Source organism: Punica granatum, chromosome 6, assembly GCF_007655135.1.
Source record: "Punica granatum isolate Tunisia-2019 chromosome 6, ASM765513v2, whole genome shotgun sequence".
Taxonomy (NCBI): domain Eukaryota; kingdom Viridiplantae; phylum Streptophyta; class Magnoliopsida; order Myrtales; family Lythraceae; genus Punica; species Punica granatum.
Window position 1 is genome coordinate 26,777,966 of NC_045132.1, and position 21,880 is coordinate 26,799,845.

The 21,880-nt window shown below is 38.0% G+C and overlaps 3 protein-coding genes across 3 annotated transcripts; 2 read left to right on the forward strand and 1 right to left on the reverse strand.

The window, feature by feature from the left end:
- The first annotated feature begins 2,326 nt into the window (after nt 1–2,326).
- LOC116210582 (serine carboxypeptidase-like) lies at nt 2,327–5,133 on the forward strand. Its single transcript, XM_031544489.1, has 9 exons — nt 2,327–2,704; nt 2,938–3,106; nt 3,204–3,323; nt 3,439–3,582; nt 3,656–3,806; nt 3,913–4,001; nt 4,145–4,403; nt 4,500–4,633; nt 4,747–5,133. The coding sequence occupies exons 1-9, from the start codon at nt 2,361–2,363 to the stop codon at nt 4,867–4,869; spliced, it is 1,533 nt and encodes a 510-aa protein (XP_031400349.1). The 5' UTR covers nt 2,327–2,360; the 3' UTR covers nt 4,870–5,133.
- Nucleotides 5,134–5,665: 532 nt separating this feature from the next.
- On the reverse strand, nt 5,666–8,152 carry LOC116210581 (alpha-L-fucosidase 1). Its single transcript, XM_031544488.1, has 3 exons — nt 7,375–8,152; nt 6,618–6,854; nt 5,666–6,533 (listed from the first exon to the last, which is right to left on the reverse strand). Exons 1-3 carry the CDS (start codon nt 7,980–7,982, stop codon nt 5,756–5,758), a joined length of 1,623 nt encoding a protein of 540 aa, XP_031400348.1. The 5' UTR covers nt 7,983–8,152; the 3' UTR covers nt 5,666–5,755.
- Nucleotides 8,153–16,445: 8,293 nt separating this feature from the next.
- Nucleotides 16,446–18,499, forward strand: LOC116210423 (transcription factor RAX2-like). Its single transcript, XM_031544288.1, has 3 exons — nt 16,446–16,709; nt 16,901–17,030; nt 17,533–18,499. The coding sequence occupies exons 1-3, from the start codon at nt 16,574–16,576 to the stop codon at nt 18,230–18,232; spliced, it is 966 nt and encodes a 321-aa protein (XP_031400148.1). The 5' UTR covers nt 16,446–16,573; the 3' UTR covers nt 18,233–18,499.
- The last annotated feature ends 3,381 nt before the right edge of the window (nt 18,500–21,880 follow it).

Below are 21,880 nucleotides of genomic sequence, written 5' to 3' on the forward strand. Positions count from 1 at the left end.
AACGAGCCCAGTTACTCCTCATCTGCTCAATGACACGGCTTCCATTCATGCACACCGGTGAAATATTAATACGGATAAATCATTCAGACTCTTTGAGAACCTGTCCAAATGATAGATACCCAGATAAGAGATAAGCAGGTCGCCTCGAGACTTATCGATTACAAAATTCAATCACTTTGCATCCAATGTTGGAAATCTAAAGAAGCCTCTCTGATACCCTATAGTCGTCCCGTCGATCACTCTTCGTTGACCTTCCCCACTGAAGACCTTGACAGGGAACTCGATAACTCGCTGCCCCATGTGAATCGGCTGCTGAACCTTCAAAACACATTGAAAGAGACTGGCTAGTCAAATTGCATTTCTAATACCCAGTAAGCAAGGCCAGTTCTCCCTGGGGGGATCCAGTAGCTAAAGATGTCCTCGACGATAACATTTTGCAATGAAGATTGAGACTCTTCTGGTACTACTTGCATTGAGGAGGGCGGTCTTCACTAGCTAGCTAGATAATGAGAGAATGGAACTTCGAAGCTCATGGAACACTTCTAAATCAAATTTGGAAATATAAAATTCTGAATGTTCTATCGCATGTATTTCATCATTAATCTTATTATTTTATATAGTGGATTTGTATGCTCTCAAGAAATGGTGCCTTCCAAGCAATGATCATTTCTTTGCTAGTTTGATTTAGGGGCCCACATAAATAATGGCCTAACCTAATATTTTATTTTCTTAATCATCATTTGTATAAATGATTTTTTTTAGTATGAATCATGATATCTGAAAGCCAAATTAGACCCCGACGACATTGTTTAAATGGAGCGGGTACCAAATTACTTGAACCAACTCACGTTAATAAAAAAAAATTGCCTTTTTGTTTTGAGGAAATTTTAGAAGCAAAGATTGTAACATGCCAATCTTCCAAGTCAGGTCTCCCCAACAATTATTTTTTCCCCTTCTAATTTGTGTTCTTGCAGGGAAAGTTATAGAGGCAATCTGAGCTGTAACCAAAGGTGAAATGCAAAAATTCGTCAATTTCCACCCATATATATATAAATATGTACTTAATCAGGAAAGAACAGCATTTCACGATTTATATTCTAACTAATAATAATCCACGGAAAAGGAAGAGGAAAAGAACATGGTACTGTGGTACTGCATGCATGAGTATTTGACCTGCTCCGACATTCCGCATTAAATGTCCTCAAGAAAATAATTAAGTTCATGAATTTCACTATAAATTCATGCAGAAATTTCTTCTTTAGGCAGAAAGAACCATTAATTATCATATATGTACAACTATAGGATTTTTTGTTGCAATAAATATTATATGCTTAAATTAGGAAGATGCACTCACTTAATTAATATCGCAATAAGATCCCATGCCTCATGCAGAAAAAAAAGAAGGGTTAAATGCACTTTACCTCCCGACTTATGAGGTGAAATTAGGTTTGCCCCCCGACCTATGAAATTTGGCAAAGTGCCCCCTCACCTAATCTAAAAATAAGCGATGTGACTCCCATACCAAATTCTAGTCAAAATTCCGGCCAAAAAAAGTTTTCCTTAATCAATTAATGTTGTTTCTCCGAGAAATCTCAACTCCTAATTACAAAAACGAGGAATGGCTACTGAATAAAATAATTCATAATTTCAGATTCCTTAGGAAAAAAAAAAAGAAAATCAATTTTGACTGATAAATCTATAATTATGACGCTGACCCGAATGTCCGAGTTTCGTCCGGTTAATCATTGGGGCTCCGTGAATCTCATGCAATCTAATATAATATTGTTTATTCATCTAGTCTAAAATCTAGCTGAACACTTTACTCTTAAGTCCTATGTATTTCTAAAATGTAAAATATGTGATAATCATATTCAAATGAAAAGAAGCATATCAACAAATTTATGCTTGCATGATATATATATATATATATCTTATATCGCATAGTGTATTTTATAATTGGTTTTCAGGCGCAGTGGTGAACGTTTAGAGTCACGTGGAAAAAGGAAGACCAATTGATAATCAGATTAATGATAATCAATTCCCGAAAACTTGTTTTGGCCTTAATTTTGATCGAATTTTGATCCGGGAGTTACATTGCTTATTTTTTAGATTAGGTGAGGGGGCACTCTACCAAATTTCATAGGTCGGGGGAAAACCTAATTTCACCTCATAAGTTGGGAGGCAAAGTGCATTTAATCCAAAAATGAAAAAGGAGAATAATACAGAAATGAATGAATGAATATTATTTATTATGAATTGAATTTACACATAGCATGCATATACATGCCGTGAATGAATGAAACACTATAAAAAGCTCAACAAGCATCAACCTCATTTCCATCATTCATCAAACCATAGCAATGGCATCATCAGCAGCACTTTCGACTCTCCTTGTAGTTCTGTTTTTCCTCTGTTCAAGATTCTCATCATGTGCAACAACAAACCCGATGAACTCCCCGAGACTGACGGCGGAGAGGCTCATAAGATCCCTTAATCTGTCCCCAAGGGAAGCTGTGAACATTGATCACAGGGACTCAATGGGTCCAGCTTCTGCACCATCAGGTCCCAGGCTTGTGGAGTGGAGCTTCACTTTCCCAGGTCTGAGGGTGCATGAATCTCCTAATTTGGATTCTGGAGAGGCAACTCTCCAGAATCTCGGTCACCATGCTGGGTATTTCAGGCTCCCTCATACCCATTCTGCTAGGTACATCCATGGCCCCGATATTAAATGTCTGATATTACTCGTCCATCAAGTCGATTTCCAACAAATTATTCCTTTTGTCTCAATTATCCATTGGACCCCATCAAGTACTCTTCGACCGGTCAGTCTGTCAATGCTTCAAGAACCTTAACCGTGTGCTGCTATGTGCTAGCCTAGAGGAGCCATGGCTTTAGTTTGAGGCTCGGTTAGTCATACGCTAAACTATTCAATTGCAGAATGTTCTACTTCTTCTTCGAGTCACGAGTAAGCAAAGACGACCCTGTTGTGATTTGGCTGACGGGGGGCCCCGGCTGCAGCGGTGCATTGGCACTGTTCTATGAGAACGGTCCTTTCCACATTTCCTCCAACTTGTCTCTTTCATGGAATGACTATGGTTGGGACAAGGTACGAGTTAATATGTATCCACAACATGTTCCGGCTTATTTCAGTTTTTTGGTTTTTCCTCCTGGTAACTAAAACATTTTCTTTTCCTGTTGATCAGGTATCAAACATCATTTTCGTCGACCAGCCAACTGGAACCGGATTCAGTTACTCCTCTGACCCATCCGACTTGCGGCATAACGAGGCAGGCGTGAGCAATGACTTGTATGACTTCTTGCAGGTGAATGAATTTCCAGCCCTGGTAACAGGACATAATGGAGAGCACTTTAAATATCAGTTGGCTTTGCGGAATGTTTCAAATATCTTTCTTTCTTTTGGTTCTTTCTCTATGTCAGGCCTTTTTCAATAAACATCCGGAGTTGGTAAAGAACGACTTCTTTATTACCGGAGAATCGTATGCAGGGCACTACATTCCTGCTTTGGCCACTCGGATAAACAAAGGGAACAAGGCAAAAGAGGGGATTCATATAAACCTGAAGGTAAAAGTTAAGCTATTGATTTGATTTGCGAAATGACTTCTCTGCGCTTAACTGAGGATAACATTTTTGACAGGGTATTGCTATTGGAAATGGCCTAACAAATCCTGAGATCCAATATGCAGCGTACGCGGACTATGCTCTGAGCATGAAACTGATCGGGCAATCTGATTATGATGATATAAACAGTCAAGCTCCTTCTTGCAAGCAGGAGGCACAAGATTGCCGTAATTTCTTTGACTTTCGGCATTCGCACTTCTCATAATATAAAGCGCAACCAGTGTACTATTATGCGGTAGATCAATGTGTTAATGCTGTGTTGATTGTCCACAGAAACCAGTGAAGCTGCTTGCGATGAAGCATACGAGGAGTGCCAAAACATTTTCTCCTCAATCCTCAATGCTGCTGATGGAGATCTAAATGTAATATATTCTGTAACTTCTGTTTGAATATAATAAAGTTCCCGCAAAACAGCATTTTAAGTGCAACTGAACAATTTTCTTCTGTATTTTATATTGCTGCATAAAATGAGAAGGTAAACGTTTTCCTTTGCTTCCAAATGCAGTACTATGATATCCGGAAGAAGTGTGAGGGAAGCCTGTGCTATGACTTCTCTGCCCTGGAGACATTCCTGAATGAGAAGTCGGTCAGAGAAGCACTCGGAGTTGGGGACATAGAGTTTGTGTCCTGCAGCTCCAAGGTCCATATCTCCATGATATCAGACTTGATGAAGAACCTAGCGGTCGGCATCCCTGCTCTTCTCGAGGATGGCATCAGGGTTCTCATATATGCCGGGGAATATGACCTTATATGCAACTGGCTCGGTATGTATTGTTGCAGTTTGGTTTTGAACAGTAAAATGTATCCTTGATTTTTCCTCGGATTTTTGGAGCTGAAATTCAATTCTGAATCGTGTCCAGGGAATTCGAAGTGGGTCCATGCAATGCAGTGGTCGGGTCGGAAAAATTTTGTAGCGGCCTCTACTGTTCCATTTGTGGTCGATCGTGCAGAAGCAGGACTTCTCAAGAGCCATGGTCCACTTTCTTTCATGAAGGTACGTCACACTCTCGTGTTCTGTAATCAGAGCTTTCCAAGTTGGACCGTCCCGCGCAGTTCGGTTTCTTAGAGCTAATTCCAAATGAATCCCAATGGTGGAAAACAATGCAGGTTCGTAATGCGGGTCACATGGTCCCGATGGACCAGCCAAAGGCTTCTCTCCAGATGCTGCAGAGTTGGATGAAGGGAAGGGTTTCTATAGCTGTTTCCAAGAGTGTCACATCTCCTCTTTGAAGATGCTGCACAAAGGGCATGAAGTTCGTTTCCAAACACCTAACAGAATTCTGAAGAACTCCACATATGATGATATGGTATCGCGACAGCACATCAAATTGTGGTTGTTTGCGTTCCTCAAGCATGAACCCATCCAAATTCTTCTGCAAGATTGGATATTTCCATAGGAAAAGGTTTATAGAAAAAGAAAATAAGGAAAGAACATACTGTTTGATTCTATTCATTTGATGAGAGTTTCTCTCGGTGAAGTATCTGTTCTGCATTCTTCGAAGTCCTAAACTCAACCCCTTGCCGATCTACAAGAATCCAGTTGAGAACCAGGATGGGAGGGTCCTTAAGTCAAATCGATGCAATTCTCGGTCATCTGGTATCAAAGTTCCGAACAAATTTCCAAATGGAAATTATGATAATCCTGAATTACAGTGAGTTTTCATCACATAAGAAAACGAATATCACAACTCTTAAGAAGGATCATGTCCCCTGATACTGATCCTCTATATAACACGGAATTCCGACCAAAATCAGAATGGATTCTCGGGACTACAATCACAAGGGGACCTCGACAATAACAACTGCACAACTAATGCAGCAGTATACTCTCCACAGGATGGATGTATCAGCTAAGTGATATAGAACACAGAATATCAATATGTCGCGGGGATTTGCACCGACAAAGCACGATAGAGTACCGAAACTGCTCCAGCTTATAAGATAGAGTAATTCGGAAGGGGAGAACTAGATTCCCATCTCATGAAAATCATCTCAGTCGTGCTAGAACCCCAGGAAGCATTAAACATGAGTTTCAAAGAAATAATAATTTTATTCGTCAAATAGACAAGATTCCCAAACTTGAAATGATAGTTCACTTGATGAATGCAACAAGTATTTACTTATAGGACACAGAAGCAGAACGAGAACGTTTACTCCTCATCTGCTCAATGACAAGGGTTCCATTCATATTTAATTGTGAACTATTATTACGAGATAAATCACTGAGACTCAGGAACGTGTCCAAATAGACACCCAGGTAAGAGATAAGTGGGTCACCTCTAGACTTTTCAATCTCAAACCTCAATCGCTTTGCCTCCAAAGTCGGAAACCTGAGAAGCCTCTGATACCCTATAGTCGTCCCATTGATCACTCTTCTCCATTGACCTTCCTTGCTCAAGACCTTGACGTGGAACTCGATAACCCGCTGCCCCATGTGAATTGGCTCCTGAACCTTCAGAACATTGAAGGACACTGGCTTTTCGAATTGCAGTTCTAATACCCAGTAGGGCCAGTTCTCCCTAGGGGCCCAATAGCTAAAGATGCCCTCGACAAGAACATTTTGCAATGAATATTGAGAGTTGTAGATCCCTCCTCTGGTACTACTAGCATTGAGAAGGGCAGTCTTTGCGAGATTATGAGAGAAAATGGAACTTCGAAGCTCATGGAACTCTCGGAGCACTTTTATGTCTTCGTCGGATATGAGACCCAACACATTGGGAGGCACATTCAGCAGCAAGAGACAGTTTCTGCCCACTGATTTGTAGTAAATGTCGAGGAGAGTCAAAGCGGACTTCGGGGCTTCACTCTCATGCCAAAACCAACCCCCTCTGATCGACACATCACACTCGGGGGCGACCCAATCGTGCCCGAATGGGTCCCCTCTCCTCGAGTATCTGTTCAGCAAATCAAGAGAAAGATGTGATTCAACTTCAACTCCTGAAGCGATAGTTAAGCCATGAAAGAGGTCTTGAACTCACTGAGGATCTGTTCCGCCAATTGCAGCATCGCTAATATTGAAGAGAGACCAGCACGTGGGACTCGCAATGCCTGCCTCATCTCCAACCCACCGAGTATCAGGGCCTGCATCAGAAAAAATGACGGCCCCAGGCTGGACCTGACGGACAAGACTAAACCAGCTATCGAAGAAGTACTCCATGTCCTTCTCTCCCTCTCCCTTCGCCCCATCTAACCACACCTCCTTAATCTCTCCATATCTGTTCCGGTTTCGTGAATCAGTCTCTTCAGCAGTATGTAAACAAATAATTTGATGCAGATTTTCTGCAATACGGGAAAAGCTTTCAAGCAATAACTGCTAGAAGGGATGGAATTACGCAAATAATGCCTGGAAATCATTGACAGCTTAAGCCTGCCTCCAATCACGAGCTAGGCTTGGCCAACTTTAACCAAGAAACAAGAACAAAATTTTACTAAAAACAGAAACTCAATCTCGTAATTTGTCCAAAAGGCTAAAATTTCATAAGTTTCCATCAAATTTAAGTTCAATATCTGCCAGAAGGGAAGGGAAGGAACACAGAGCTAATGCCTGGACATCATTGAAACAGCTTAAGCCCTTGATTCGATTGCGAACTACAGCTCCGAGAATTTTTAACCGAACAAACATAATCTTACTAAAAACAGAAACTTTTACTACAGAACTCGACGAAAACACTTTAAAATGCCACTAATTTCCATCAAGTTTAAGCTCGAATTTCCAGCAGAGAAAAAGCAGCTCACCTAGTGAGGAGCTCCCTCATCTGCCCCAGATAGAACTCGTTGTACTCCATCGTTTTTCCGTAGCACTCCTCGTGCCGATCCCACGGCGACAGATAGAGCCCCAGCCCGATGCCAGCCTCCCTGGCGGCGGCCGCTAGCTCCGCAACCACGTCCCCAGCCCCGTTCCTCCACGAGCTCGACCTCACGGAGTAGTCGGTGAGGTCACTGGGCCACAGGCAGAACCCATCGTGGTGCTTGGCAGTGAGGATCACGCGCGAGAAGCCCGATTCCTTCGCGACGCGGACCCACTGGGCAGCGTCCATCTGGGTCGGGTTGAAGAAGGAGGGCGGCGCGTCTCCCGTCCCCCATTCCGAGTTCGTGAACGTGTTAGGCCCGAAGTGGAGGAACATGGCCATCTCCCCCAGCTGCCACGCCAGCTGCTGCGCCGTCGGGATGGGCAGGACCGGCAAGGGCGGCGGGGTCCGGGACTGCGCCCGAGAAGGGGAAGGAATTGCGGCCAGGGGCGGAGCTAGGAGAAGCCAGAGGAAGCTCCGGAACATGGATTTCCAGCATCCGAAGGTAATGGCCGGAGCGTCGTGGGCGTTGACCTGCTTCTCCTTAATCGCCATAGGTCGTTGACCTAGAGAGATCAGGCCATATGGGGTTGCTATGCTGAAGCTTCTCCGCTATGTCAGGTCATAATGGGGTTAGCTTCAGCGCGAAACACAGTCGTGCGTAAGAAGAAGAAGAAGAAGAAGAAGATGAACGACCGAGGTTATGGTTGTTCCGAGAAAGGTTATGTCGTTATTGCCTTGCCTTGTACTGCTGTGGGCTGATCTGCGTCCTCACGATTGGGTCCGTTGGGCCTTGAGGTGGAGGGGAGGGGCTTCTCTTCAAGTACAAGACAAGCACGCCAATCATATCCCAGCAATTCATTTCCTTTATTCTGGGCGGTCGAAATGCCCGATAAATTCTCGAGACATAAGTTACGTTCTTCCAAGGACATCAACAAGGCAATACACCAATAGATAAATAAATAAATAACTGCCGTCTATATTTTTATGAATCCGCATTCGATTGGTCTAGTGCATGCTCGATCATGGGCTGATTGCCACGTCTAGGCCTTCCCCGGTTACTTCAGTCGAATATGGAGAGGCCCAAGAGGAAAAAGGCTCTGGAAACGAGTCTTTGAGGCTCGACTGGAGAACGACGGCATTGGCCATCGGATTCTCAAGAGAGCTTGCCTCAGTGGGACTTGACAAGGGCAGATAATCCAGTAGTTCCCATTTAGTTTGCTCGATCCCGGAAGTTTACGATCCCCGGCGGAGTCGATCTTACATTGAGTGCTCAATTGTCTTTTACAACGACAAACTACCGTGTTAATTATCATAGATGCACAATCATCAAAAGGCGTTGAAGCTCACCTCTATAATCAGAACTCTTCGTTTTCAATTTGTGTCCTCAAACCTTAGATTGTCAATACCAGAGTAGCAACTATATGACATATATACATAAATATATATATATATATACTTCCTAAGTTCAAAAATTCTAATCTCGATGATTTTTGTAAAATATCAATGGCCTTATAAGCGATTGGGCTCACTTCTAACCCAAAAGTTCGAGCTGATAGGTTATGAAATCGAATTTCTTATAAACTCGTTGATTTCTCTTTAATTTTTCTACGTGGGACAATCTCTCTTTAACACCCACCCTCACGTGGCACGATGTTCTTTCTCACACTTTACCTACATGTGCCGCGTGAATACATAAATGTCCTCCCTTAACAACTTACCTCGAGTCGGGTTCTCTTCTCTTTCGGACTCGGACCTTAAGGCCCTGTTTGGTTTTAGAGTGTTATTTTAGAATCACAATTCTAACTTAACTCTACCCACTATAAAACAAAATAACTCATACAAAATCAAAGAGTGGGTCCCATTTATACTACTTTTTTCACAACAAAACAACATAACTCATACAAAGTCAAAGGGTGGGCCCCATTTATACCACTCTTTTTCAAAATCAAAATCTGATTTTAAAATCCTACTATGAAACCAAACGCAACTTAACTATCTCGAGGTGGGCTTTCTCTTCCACACTCAAGCAAGTCAGTCAAACCAACCATGAGCCGAGCTTCCACTTTCATATTTAGACTTTACTGACCACAAGTTTCACACTCAGGCCTAGCGCAGTGCAAGGCTCGTGATGGACTTTCTCTTTCACACTTGGGCGAGGGGGTCAAACCAATTATCAATCGGGCTTTCACTTCCAGACTCGGACTTCACTGACCACGAGTTCCACACTCGGGCCTGGCATAGTGTGAGTTCTCACACGGGCGCGGAATCATGACCCGCTTTAATACTATGTACAATTCCACTAAGCCTATAAGCGATTGGGCTCACCTCTAATCTAAAAGCTCGAACTGATAGGTTGTGAACACAATCTTTTATAAACTAGTGAATTTCTCTTTAATTTTTCGATATGTGATGATCTCTCTCAATAATTTTGAATCTTCCTTATAGTTTAGGTTTTTGAAGTATCCACGTCTCTTTGTCTCCCTCTCTCACACACGTCGGAGGATGCAAACCAAGGTAGTTGGCGTTTGTTGGTCAATAATATGCATATAAGTTTTTTTCTCTAGTGATTTTATCTTGGGGGGAAAAAAAGAAAAGAAGCTTTCTGTTTTTTATATTTAATAAATAAACTAGCCATTCATTAAAGGGAATCATTTAGGATAGCATTGACTACGAATAAAACACTCGTATAAGATAAGAAGCCAATGCAATCTTTCTTAATAAATGTGGGAAAGCATCAATGATTGAGTATGAAAGACCAAAGTCGATTTCAATGTGCCGAGTGTGTAGATATATAGATAGACAAGCGGCAATAGTCTTACTCTCGAGCAGCTTCAAAGTCAAGCCCTAACTCTAAGCCTGCCTTTTCGGTCGTTGAAGCACTTCAAGCATCGTTCTATATGTTGCTCAAAACCTCATTTTATTAGGAAAATAGATTGGCATACAAGCTAACCCTTTTTTTCTTCTTGTCTTATATATTAAGAATCCTCTAAAGATTTGGCAGTTCAAACATTAGGTGCTTGCATACATGTACTGTGATCTTACTCATATGCCGGATATCAAGTAATCTCCAATAATATTCTATCGTAATTGTTCAGTAAGTAATATGACTAGTTATCTTACTACACATGTCCTACATATAAAATCTAGAGAATATATATATATATATATATATAACGTTTTATAACTGTAAGTACGAATTATATGATTATATTTCATTTAGTAAAGTTTGTTACTTCATCTTTTGTTCAATTTTTCTCAAATAACAAGTAGAAAACTTTCGGTTATTTAATAATTTATATAGGATTGTTTCATGCATTATGTATTTTTCTTCATTTTGGTTGGTAATTAACGAGAATATAATTCACACACTTTAGTTGAAGTAGTATTGTGGAACACAACTCTAAAAGGTTGACTAATGTTCATCTAAAATAGATTGACCAATCAATTGCGAGGACAATCTTAGACAACTAGAGGATGGGACGGCCGGGGTCTCATTTGGACTTACCGATCCATATAAAGTGCCCGACCCGTTGAAAGACTTTACAAATTCAAAGTTGTACACCAATGCCACCAACCATATCAATCCGATGTAAAAGCTTTTTCAGTAAAAATTTAATAATAAGTAAATGAAATGTATATGTCATATAAGAATAACTCATTTTAATTTATGAGGTCGATCGATGATTTGATTGGGTGATGCCAATCAACTCAGCTATAAAAACAATAACAAATCCAATACGTGATTTCAATCAAAGACCCGCCCTCTCGAGTGGGTCAAGGCCCATACTCCGCCAGCTTCAAGCAGACACATGCGCGGCCCCACAAGTGATGCCATTATCAGATTAGCCTCGCTTAAGCTATCAAAGCTTAGTGTTATTAATATTTCCCATATATGTATGAAATGAAAAACGAAAGTTATTCTTGTGTACATTAAGCAAAAAAATAAATAAAATTCTGTTGCTACATTTCGCAAAAATTTCTTCTCATAAAATCAAGTCGTCCTGAATTTAATTAATTATGTTATAGTACAAAGTATATCTCTCACAGTATGGACCTATCCATAATTAAAATGAAACGCGTGTATATAACTATATGTATTACTTATCGAAAAAAAAAAGAAACATATATTATAGATAATCTAATAATGTTAATGATCAAATTAAAAACTAGCTAGGCAATAAGAGACAAATTAAAAGGTCATTTTCATCGACTGTTAATTAATTGCCGAATCATTTTTTTTATTATTATTATGAGAAGATTGAGTACAGCCTGCATGCATGCAATTATTTTCTTTTATTTTCGTCGTCATTTATATATCTCTCCTATTTCTATGTGGCTTGCCAACCGCAGGAAGAAAGAGTGGGAAAACATATATCTTATCTATATATTAGTCGATTAATTCAATCTTTGTATCTACCCTTTTCAAGGGTCAAACCTTAGATGATGACACCTGTCCAATTTCATCCTTTGTTTTCTCGTAGGAGACCCGATTCTCTATCATCTAACAACTAATTTAATAATAATTAATTAATATTTCCTGCTTTTTTCAACTGTCGCGAGATGCTACATGTAAGTCAAGAGCGTAGCTACACTACATGCATGCTCTTTTATCTACTCGACTAAGATTCCCAAATGCCACAATAATAAGACAATTAGCTAGGTGAGGCCTTATTAGTCGTCTTTCCATATGTTGATGCCCAAATCAATCAATTGAATTAATTGACTTTCGTCATTTATTAGGAGAACTTCTTTGTGATCATATCCCGTCACATGACATGAAAAAGTAACAATCAAATTCCAACAAACAAAGAAATGAATGTAATCACTCGAATAATTACTTTAATCTTTCCTAATTGTGATTGTGACTATCTTATTAATTATTCCTCCCCACATCACTTGAGGTAGGATTGTGTAAAATGGGAGACATTAGTCTCACAATTCCGGAAGATCTAATAAATATTAATTTATATGAGCTAGTCAGATTATGGATTATCATGGTTCTATTAAAATTCATTTGTATAACAAAAAAGTGTGAGAAGACGTGCATGGGGAAGGCAATTGGGGGAGCCCCCCCCCCCCCCCCCTATTTTTTTTCAAATTATCAGTAGCCATCAAAGATTTTAATTATAATACGTGCATGGTGCATGGGAGAAATTTTGTGGTTGTGTAGTGTAGGGTCTAGCTAGGGATAAGAGAGTTAGTTGATTATTAATTAATGGAGGGTGAGAGGGAATATATAGCATATTATAATTAAGAAATTAGAGGTGCGGATATCTCGTGTGAAATAAAGAAAATACGAGAAAGCAACACATTCTTAAAATAGTATGAGAACCTCTGTATATTTCTATATGAGCATATATACGTACAATAATTGATATGGGTGATGATACAGATTGATAAAATTAACTAGCATGTATATTCTGGCCCCTCAGTTCACCCAAAAAATAATATATATATATATATATATATATATAGCATGCATATATTTAAATAACTCCCAATATATTTTTTCTCTATCGTATATGTATATATATATATATATTCCCCGAATAATTGAACTCATCCGTAATATTTGAAATGGTTATTATTTTACCCAAAAAGAAAGAGACATGAACTGATTATACAAATTATATGAGTGCTAGCTAGACCTTTTCTGTTTTTGCAAGGCATCATACCCGTCGGACTAAAGAAGCATAATCATCATACATACATACATACATATATATATATATATACATACATATGGATCGACTTTAGAGCATCATTATGATTTACGTGTTGGTGTGTACTGCATATACACATCCGTGATAGAACATTATATTATTTATGGGAAAAATGAGGGACAAATTAAGGATACATATAGTTTTTCTTTTTCTGGGTATACTATTTATGTGGTATTTATACGGAGAAGAGAAGACTGAGATTCGCTGACGAAATGGGGGTTTGTCTCTTTACACAGCTAGGTGCCAATAATACGTTAGCAATGACCAAATCAGAGAACATTTATTCTAATTATTTATCAATTAATAAATCGAACCAATTAATGGTCTCCAATTTATCAATATAATACATCCCGTTGCTTCATCGATCAATTAGCTCGCTCAAAAGAAATGCAAAGCGACTGTCACTTCATATGTATTTGGATCAATCCATATAATTAATATACTATTTGTCTCCAAGCATATAATATATATATATATATATATATACATACACGCTAAGGTTTGTCTAGATTCATTTCTTCTCTTTTTTTCTTTTATTTTCTTTCGGTTAGTACTGTGTTAATAATGTCTTTATATGTTTTCACCAACCTGACATTTGAATTTATATCAAATCAAATCAGATCAGATCTCACACATAATTTCAGGTCATGAAAATTAAAGAATTAACATGAAGAAGTCGAAGTCCACTTAATCCATAATTAATTAGTCTATTCAAATTAGGGTCTACTAAATTAGACAAGCAAGTTTTCATATTGTGTGTACATGCAATTTATGAGGAAAAAAGAAAGTTCAAAAAAATAAGGTGAAGTTTGAATGATACAGTTTCGCTTAGTTTCTCGTATCTTACGTGTATGTATATATATATATATATATATATATAATTTAGGTCCCTGATGGTCCTCTCTTAGAGGAATCAGTTTTGTAGACCTAGGTCGATATGTCGTGCCATCTGATCAATTAATAAAAATTGATGTTAGTGTAATAATTCACGATTAAACAAATTAATTGATGATCCAATCGGTACCACACTAGCTAGCCCATATATATGATGGTCCAGCATCGACAAGCTCGATTAATGATCTCAGGCATAATAACAACTTTAACAAACATATGATATGGTATGATTTGGGGGGAGTTGGGTAATTTCTGTAATTAATGGTTGTCTTACTTGAAGAGGGGATTCTGAATTTGCAAGTTGTTGATTCTACTTCTAACGGTTTATCCATTTATTATTAGGAGATATTGTTTCTACATCCCGTTTTTTATATTTTCAGAATAGTTAATACTTAACGTGTCTCACACTCAAATAAATATGACTATGGGGATCGATGACGAAGGATTTTTGTTTGGAGCAACTCATGTTTCTTGAACTTTCTATTAACCATAAGAGGCTGCAAGAAGTCGATAACGTTTTGACAACAACATGTTAATTTATCATCAATATGTGGGAATTGCTTTGAACTTTCCATGAAGTAAATAATAAATTATGGCTTATATGTATGTGTGTTTCCAAAGTTGTCTCTCCTTCTCACTGTTTCCTTTAAAAAAAATTAAAATTAATTTCCCTCCGACTTGGGAGTTTTGATTAATCTAGAAGCCGCCGGGGTTAGTTAATAGTCTAACAACATTAATAATTAGTAAGCTACTAATATTAATGAATTTTTCCTTGGTGAAACCTAATTTACGCAGATTTCAGATACTTTTATTCATCTTAGCATTCATTTCAGTTTAAGCTTCACGAAGGGCCCATTGACCCGGAAAATAAATAAATAAAGCAAAATGAGGATTGGAAGAGCTAGCCCTTACAAAAGAAATTTGGGAAACTAGGTAAAAATAATTATTTTTTGCTTCATAAAATTGACAAAGAAGGGGCCAAAAAAGATGGATATGATTGTGTATGATGCGTCAAATATTGGGAAAAGGTTGGAATCATTATATGTATGTTGATCGGTCAATCGAAGAGGCAGATAGCTGCTAGCTTGAGAGTCTGATCGATCATCATTCATCACAGAGCACTTCTCCCCCTCCCTGTTGTCGTACGCTTCGAAGCATCGATCAAATGGGCCCATATACACATATACATATACATATATCCTGGCCACGCTCTGATCAGTTATATCATCCCCATGCATCAGTCTATTTATTTTACTCTCCTGGAGAAAGAAACAACAATATCTACCCAAACCAATCATTGCAGTGCTACCCCCCATCACAATTCCTTATTAGTTGTAAGCACATGAGAGGGCAACAAAATTTATCCAACTTATCTTCATTCTTATTGTAGAAGCCAAAAGGAGGCTCCTTCCCTTTGACATTTTACAATATTAACATATGTAATTCGATGAAATTATTTAAGTAACTCGATTCTCAGCCCATCAGTTGCATGCTGACAGTTTTAATCGATATGAGAAGTAATTATATATACATAGTAAAGAAGGAAGGATTGATGAAAAGTTTCAGAGAACAAGACGAGAGCCTTGATAATCCTGGAATTCAATTAAGTTGAATGTATTCAAAGGTAGTGTTTATGTCGCAAAATAAGATAGCGTGACTGCGTGAGATACTGTTAAAACTATTTCGCATATATATCGTTATATTTGTCAGTGGGACTATGTGAGATACTTTTGGAGCTACTCTTCTCATAGTAAGTATGTATCGTTGCATCTATCGTAATTATGAACGTGGAAATTAAACTGTAAGGAACAGATTAAAGAAATAGTATTATTTTATTTAATAATAACGATAATTAATCACTTGGTCGTCTATGGTTTGGAAGATGTCACAAATTGCAATTTGCAAGGACCCTGGGCCTTTCAAAATTCAATGAATGCTACATTTCCAACTCAACTGGACTTTGGATACTTTTCCAGAGACAAAATAGAGAGAGAGAGAGAGAGAGAGAGAGAGAGAGAGAGAGAGAGAGAGAGAGAGAAGAGCATTGAACTTAAAGCTAAGGGAATATGTTGTCCATCTATCTATCTATCAAGGTTTCAAGGTTGAGATGGAAAGTTCTGTTAGCTAAATATTTCACAAAAAATTATTATTAATTATCAGAGTTTGAAGAAACTGATGATTTAACATTTGCTATGCCCTTTTGACTAATACGCCCTACCTAGCATTTTGCTTGCTTGCTTCGGTCTGGACTCTCTCTGAATGGATAATCAAATCAATATACCTATATATAAATATGTACGTATATATATTAATATATTTTATATTATGCTGTCTCTTACCGTAGAAAGCAAATGTTTCTTGATAAAAGGAGCTATCACCACTCCCCCCACCCAGCCTTTCCATTCCAATGGTTTCTCCCCTATTTTATATATCCCCACCATAACCTAACCATTAACAAACTCCTTCTTCTCCTTCTCCTCCTCCTTCTTCTTCTTCTTCTTCTTCCTCAGCTCAAGGAAGAGAGAGATGGGGAGAGCTCCATGCTGTGACAAGGCGATTGTGAAGAAAGGACCGTGGTCGCCCGAAGAAGACTCGAAGCTCAAAGAGTACATAGAGAAGTATGGAACCGGTGGTAATTGGATTGCGCTCCCTCAGAAAGCCGGTATATATGTTGTGTATCTCTAGCTGGCTTATATATCATGTATCGGCTATATACCACACAACGAATCGACCTAGTTAGTTCATAAACTAAATCGACATGTTGAATTTTGCCCAACCGGGTTCATTAATTAGCTTGGTTTTGTTGATGACGATTGATCTTTGATATCAAAACTAATTTAATTAATTAATTAGGTCTGAAGAGATGTGGGAAGAGTTGCAGGCTCAGATGGCTCAACTATCTGAGGCCCAACCTCAAGCATGGCGAATTCTCCGATGAGGAGGACAGAATCATCCTCGCCCTCTTCGCTAGCATTGGTAGCAGGTGAATTTCACCTTTTTTCCCCATCTGCAAATATACACCTGCTATCCAGAACCAATTAATTTTCTCTTTTACAAATTAATTTTTCTAATAGATTCTTCATAAACTAATTCCACATGTAATGGACCGAAAATTTCCATCGCGATGGTATGATGATTATGCGTGTGTACTGTTGTAACAACACTACTTGATTATTTTGTCATCGCGTGACATTTCAATATTGTGTGTTGCTAACTTCTTTCGAGATCTCATAAAAACCTTCTAAAGATGAATGAATTATTCGAGTTCTGTTCATGAATTAATATATGTTACACATCCTCCTTTTCCAATTTCAGTTAAGGGGAAAAAAGTCAAAAAAAAAAAGCTAGCTTCGATCTCGAGTACTTAATTAGGTTTCCATTTTTTGACAAACAGATGAGGTAGATTCTTCATTTTCTACTACATATATTCCTAGTATTGCAGTTTTAGATCTAACTATGGAAATTTTATGTGCGTATGCTTCTAGGTGGTCTATAATCGCAGCCCAGCTCCCGGGCAGGACCGACAACGACATCAAGAACTACTGGAACACGAAGCTGAAGAAGAAGCTGATGGGCATGATGATACCGAACCCTAATCACAGGATCATCAAACCCTCGCCATCATCACAGACGTTCCCGGTCGCCGTGAATCTTAACTATCACCAGAACTCTCCGTTATTTTTCCCGTCTCAACCGCTATCATCCTCGCTCCTGTACAGAGACAACATATACTACCCATCATCTAATTACACTCCCAATGTTGCCCCAATCACAACAAAGTCTTCATTATTCACCAGCCTCGACTTCTCATCCTCACCGGTTCCAACACCGACTTTATTAACAGATAATAGTAGTTACCGGGCAGACCCTTCCTCGATGTTCCAAACCCATGAGGGCAATGTGGCAAATCCTTTACACATGCAGCAGTATGATAATGACTCCAGTCAAATGATAATCAAGAAAGAAAGAACTGATCATCAGCTTCAGAGCTTTCTCTCGAGCGGATCCGAAGAGAGTTATCCTCAGATTAATCAGTGGGAAGACAAGAGGAATGATGGGTATTATGGGGAAAGCAACAATGTTGGTTCTTCTGCCATAGATTATGATCTGGAGGAAGTGAAGAGGCTGATTGGAAGCAGCAACAGTGGGTGTGGCAATAGCAATTTCCTGAGTTCCCTGTTCTGATAAAAAAAAAATGATATATATAATGTGTTCCCTCTCTTACTTTTGTACTGATTGCTTCTTCTGACTTGCTCTTATCTGACTGAAGTGTTTGAAAATCAGAAAGATAGATTTGATGTGGTAAGGTGAAGGTGATGAATATCATGAGATGGAGGGAGAAGACTACTATCAGTTCATGGGAATTTGTGTAATTTAATATTATTTTTATGATTAAAATGGGACATTAAATTGGTTTTGTGCCTATCTTTTGACATTACATTGTAAAACAGATTAGGAAAAATTATCAGAGGGTGTGGTACAGATGAACAAACTGCATTCCTCTATTGAGCGATGGTTAGTCCAGTCAATCTAGTTCATTGGCTAAAATAGTTCGTACTTTATTTTACCGGAAAAAGACAAGGAAAGGCTGTACTCAGTAAGATCTTTAAATAAAAAAAAAAAATCGGATAAAGGGGCCGAAGCCCAAACAGTAAATTTTAATTGTTTATGGTAAATTTTAATTGTTTATCCTCCCTCAATTTTCTCTTGCATTGCATTTGGTTGATGATGTTTTATTTTAAGCAACTGCACGTACGGCCTCTCGTGAAAACCCAACCCAACCCAACAGGGACAATTGTAAATCAATCTTTTGAGTCTATTACCCTAAAAAACAATCTTTTGAATCCAAAAAACTAATCAATCAAAATCATGGGAGTTAGAGCAGTCCCCATATCCAACATTAATTCAAGAATCTCATGTCAGGAAATTAAGCCAAAATAATCCTGCCCTTGTACTGTTCCCCACACTGACTAGATTTTGGTAATTTTTTGCAAAAGAAAAAAAAATCCTGCCCCCCCACCCAAGAAAAAAAAAGAATTTCCCTGACTTGACCAAATCTATTTATCCTCCAGAAAGAATCACATCCTTATCGTACTGATGACCTTCGCGCATTGACCGTTTTTTTTTTTTGCCCTTAAGAAACAAATTATACATTGACTGAAATTATACATGTTTATGTTATCGGATGTATTACATTCTGAGTAAACGACGGTGTAGTAAGAAGTAATCTACGATTTGCATTAAAAAAGAATAGTAATCGACCATCGGGAAATGGTGAAACAGACCCAAAATTTAAGGGATCATAAGATCTCTGTCAGAGTATACATTACATGCCACTGCTCGCAAACTGATGGATCGGGCTCTGAAGTTGTTGTGAAGTGCAAGAAGTACAATAAATTAAATTTCATGAGATAATAATAACTACTACATATATTGTGTGTGTCAGACTTTCAAGCAAGAAACTATATATTATACATATGTCAGAAAGTAAACTATGATATATATATTTAAATGAATATATATATATATATATCGGTCGTCGGCCAAGCCATATCCTTTTCACTATTTCAATTTGATTTTGCCGGTTATTTCGAGTAAAAATGTGTCGTTTCTTGGGCAAGTGGAGGAAAGGGTTTTCTAGGAATGTCTGTTTTGAGCTGAGTGAGGGGGTTAAAAGGTCAAATGTGTGGAACCGACAGTCTGACAAATTTCTATGTTTTCTTCAGAGCACAGTCTCAATTTATATATATTTTTTTTGTGCTAATATTTTCCTGGGATTTTCTTTGTCAATACATAAATAAACATACGAAGTTCTTTTTCTTGCTTTTCTTTTCTTATTTTTCCATTCTTTGGACTAGCTCCAATTTTTCTTTGGCCAGATAGTCTAAATCCAATTTATTGTGATCATTTATGTGCCTAAGTCGCATAGTACAGCGTACACCGGTGTTGTCGATGGTTACCTGAAAAACTACAGCTAGTTCATGTTGAAACTACATATATTGTTGTGCTTAGCTTTAGCTAGATTAGGTGCATGGGACTTGTTTTTTATGAATATGTGCATGAGACTAAATTATATATATATACACACACACACATATATCGATTAGATTTCAACTATGTTTTTGTCTCCAAAGAAAATGTAATGGAACATCATTTCCTTCTCAAGACTAATTAAGAATTCTTCGCTTCCAAATTAATTATCCTTTTGATCATCTTGAACATATATATATATGCATAGATCCAAGATTTCATGTATATATATATATATATATGTATTATATGGTGGACTTCTTGTTGAAGACCTTGTAAATGTTCTCCACACTTGTTTTGACTGGCTTTTATTTCTTATTTTCTCCTCCAGGCAAACAGTTGTGTGTACTGCGTATATATAAATCATGCATCCAAACCCTTGTTCCTTGTTGACTATCATATAGCCCATGGTCAGGTTAAGAAAAATGAATTGATGAACATATGTAATTATATAAATAAATTGGTTTGAAAATTAAATTGGGTTGAAGAAGAGGCGGCTGACATGTGTGTGTATATAATTAAAAATATATTTTTATCTTTAAAAAGATATTGACTGGTAATTATTCAACCTCATATTGAAATCATTTTCCACAGATCAGTTGGCTGCAGCTAATTCATTGTATTTTATTAGCAAACAAAAGTCTCTGACACGACAATTTAGGATAGCTGAAAAAAAAAAGAAAACAAAAATATGAGTATGAATTGGAAATCGATAAACGGAAAAATAGAATAGCTTAGTTGGATTCCATATTAAATGATTGTAGAAGGTCGAAAAAAAGGATTACGGCAAATGATAGTTTGTTCATTGTTGCAATTGACTTGCACATAACTGGTGTGATTATCACATTTATTTTTCTTTATATTTATCCAATGGATATGCGGTCTTTTTTTGCTCTTATAATTTTCTCTCAAACATCTTACCTCTTGCTTTCCTTTTATTGATAGACAGAAAAATAGAATATAATAAAATAAAGGTTGGGGCTAAATACATCCCTATATGGCTAGGGTCACCCTTTTATGGTAAATGGACAAAGTTACTGTTAAAAAGTGGATCCCGCACGATTGGACTTCATAGAGAGATAAATGGTAATTTTTTTAATTTACCATAAAAGGGGTGACTATAACTATGGAGTGTGTAATAGCTCCATCCTAAAATTAAACAAATAAAAAGAGGAGGAAATAGAGGAAAGTAAGGAATGAGCCGGGCCGGATGGACAGCCTTCCTACTCTACCCTTGGACCTCGAGTGGAATTTCTATGGGCTTAATGGGCTTCACTATCAGCCCGACAAGCATTCTCTGTTGTTAGCCCATCTTTTGGTAGAACAAGATCAAACTATAATTTATCGACCCTTCCTTTTTTTTTTCTTTTTTTTTTAAGTGCGCACCGTGAGATCCGAAAGCCTAGCACACCCCGATTAATTCGGTTCGAGTTGGATCTACCCACTAATCATTTGTTTGGATTGCAATTATGGAGAGTTATTATACAAATTTATGCAGTTACTCTTCATAACTCACATCTCCATAACATTTCATAACCCGCAATCAAATAACTATTAAGGCATAAAGGGTAATACTCTTCCAGCATAAATTTTTTTCATCTACAATATTCGAACCCGAGACCTTTTTTGAGGAACAACAAACGTTGATCTACTTAAACCAGTCCACATTGGTATAATTTGTAGACACTTACCCTACAATGGGGGAATGAATATTGTTTTACGATATATATTCGTCGTTGTCTTAAACAAAGAGAAATTTAATCACTGAAGATCCCTCCTGATATTATGAAGCTGTGCACGTAT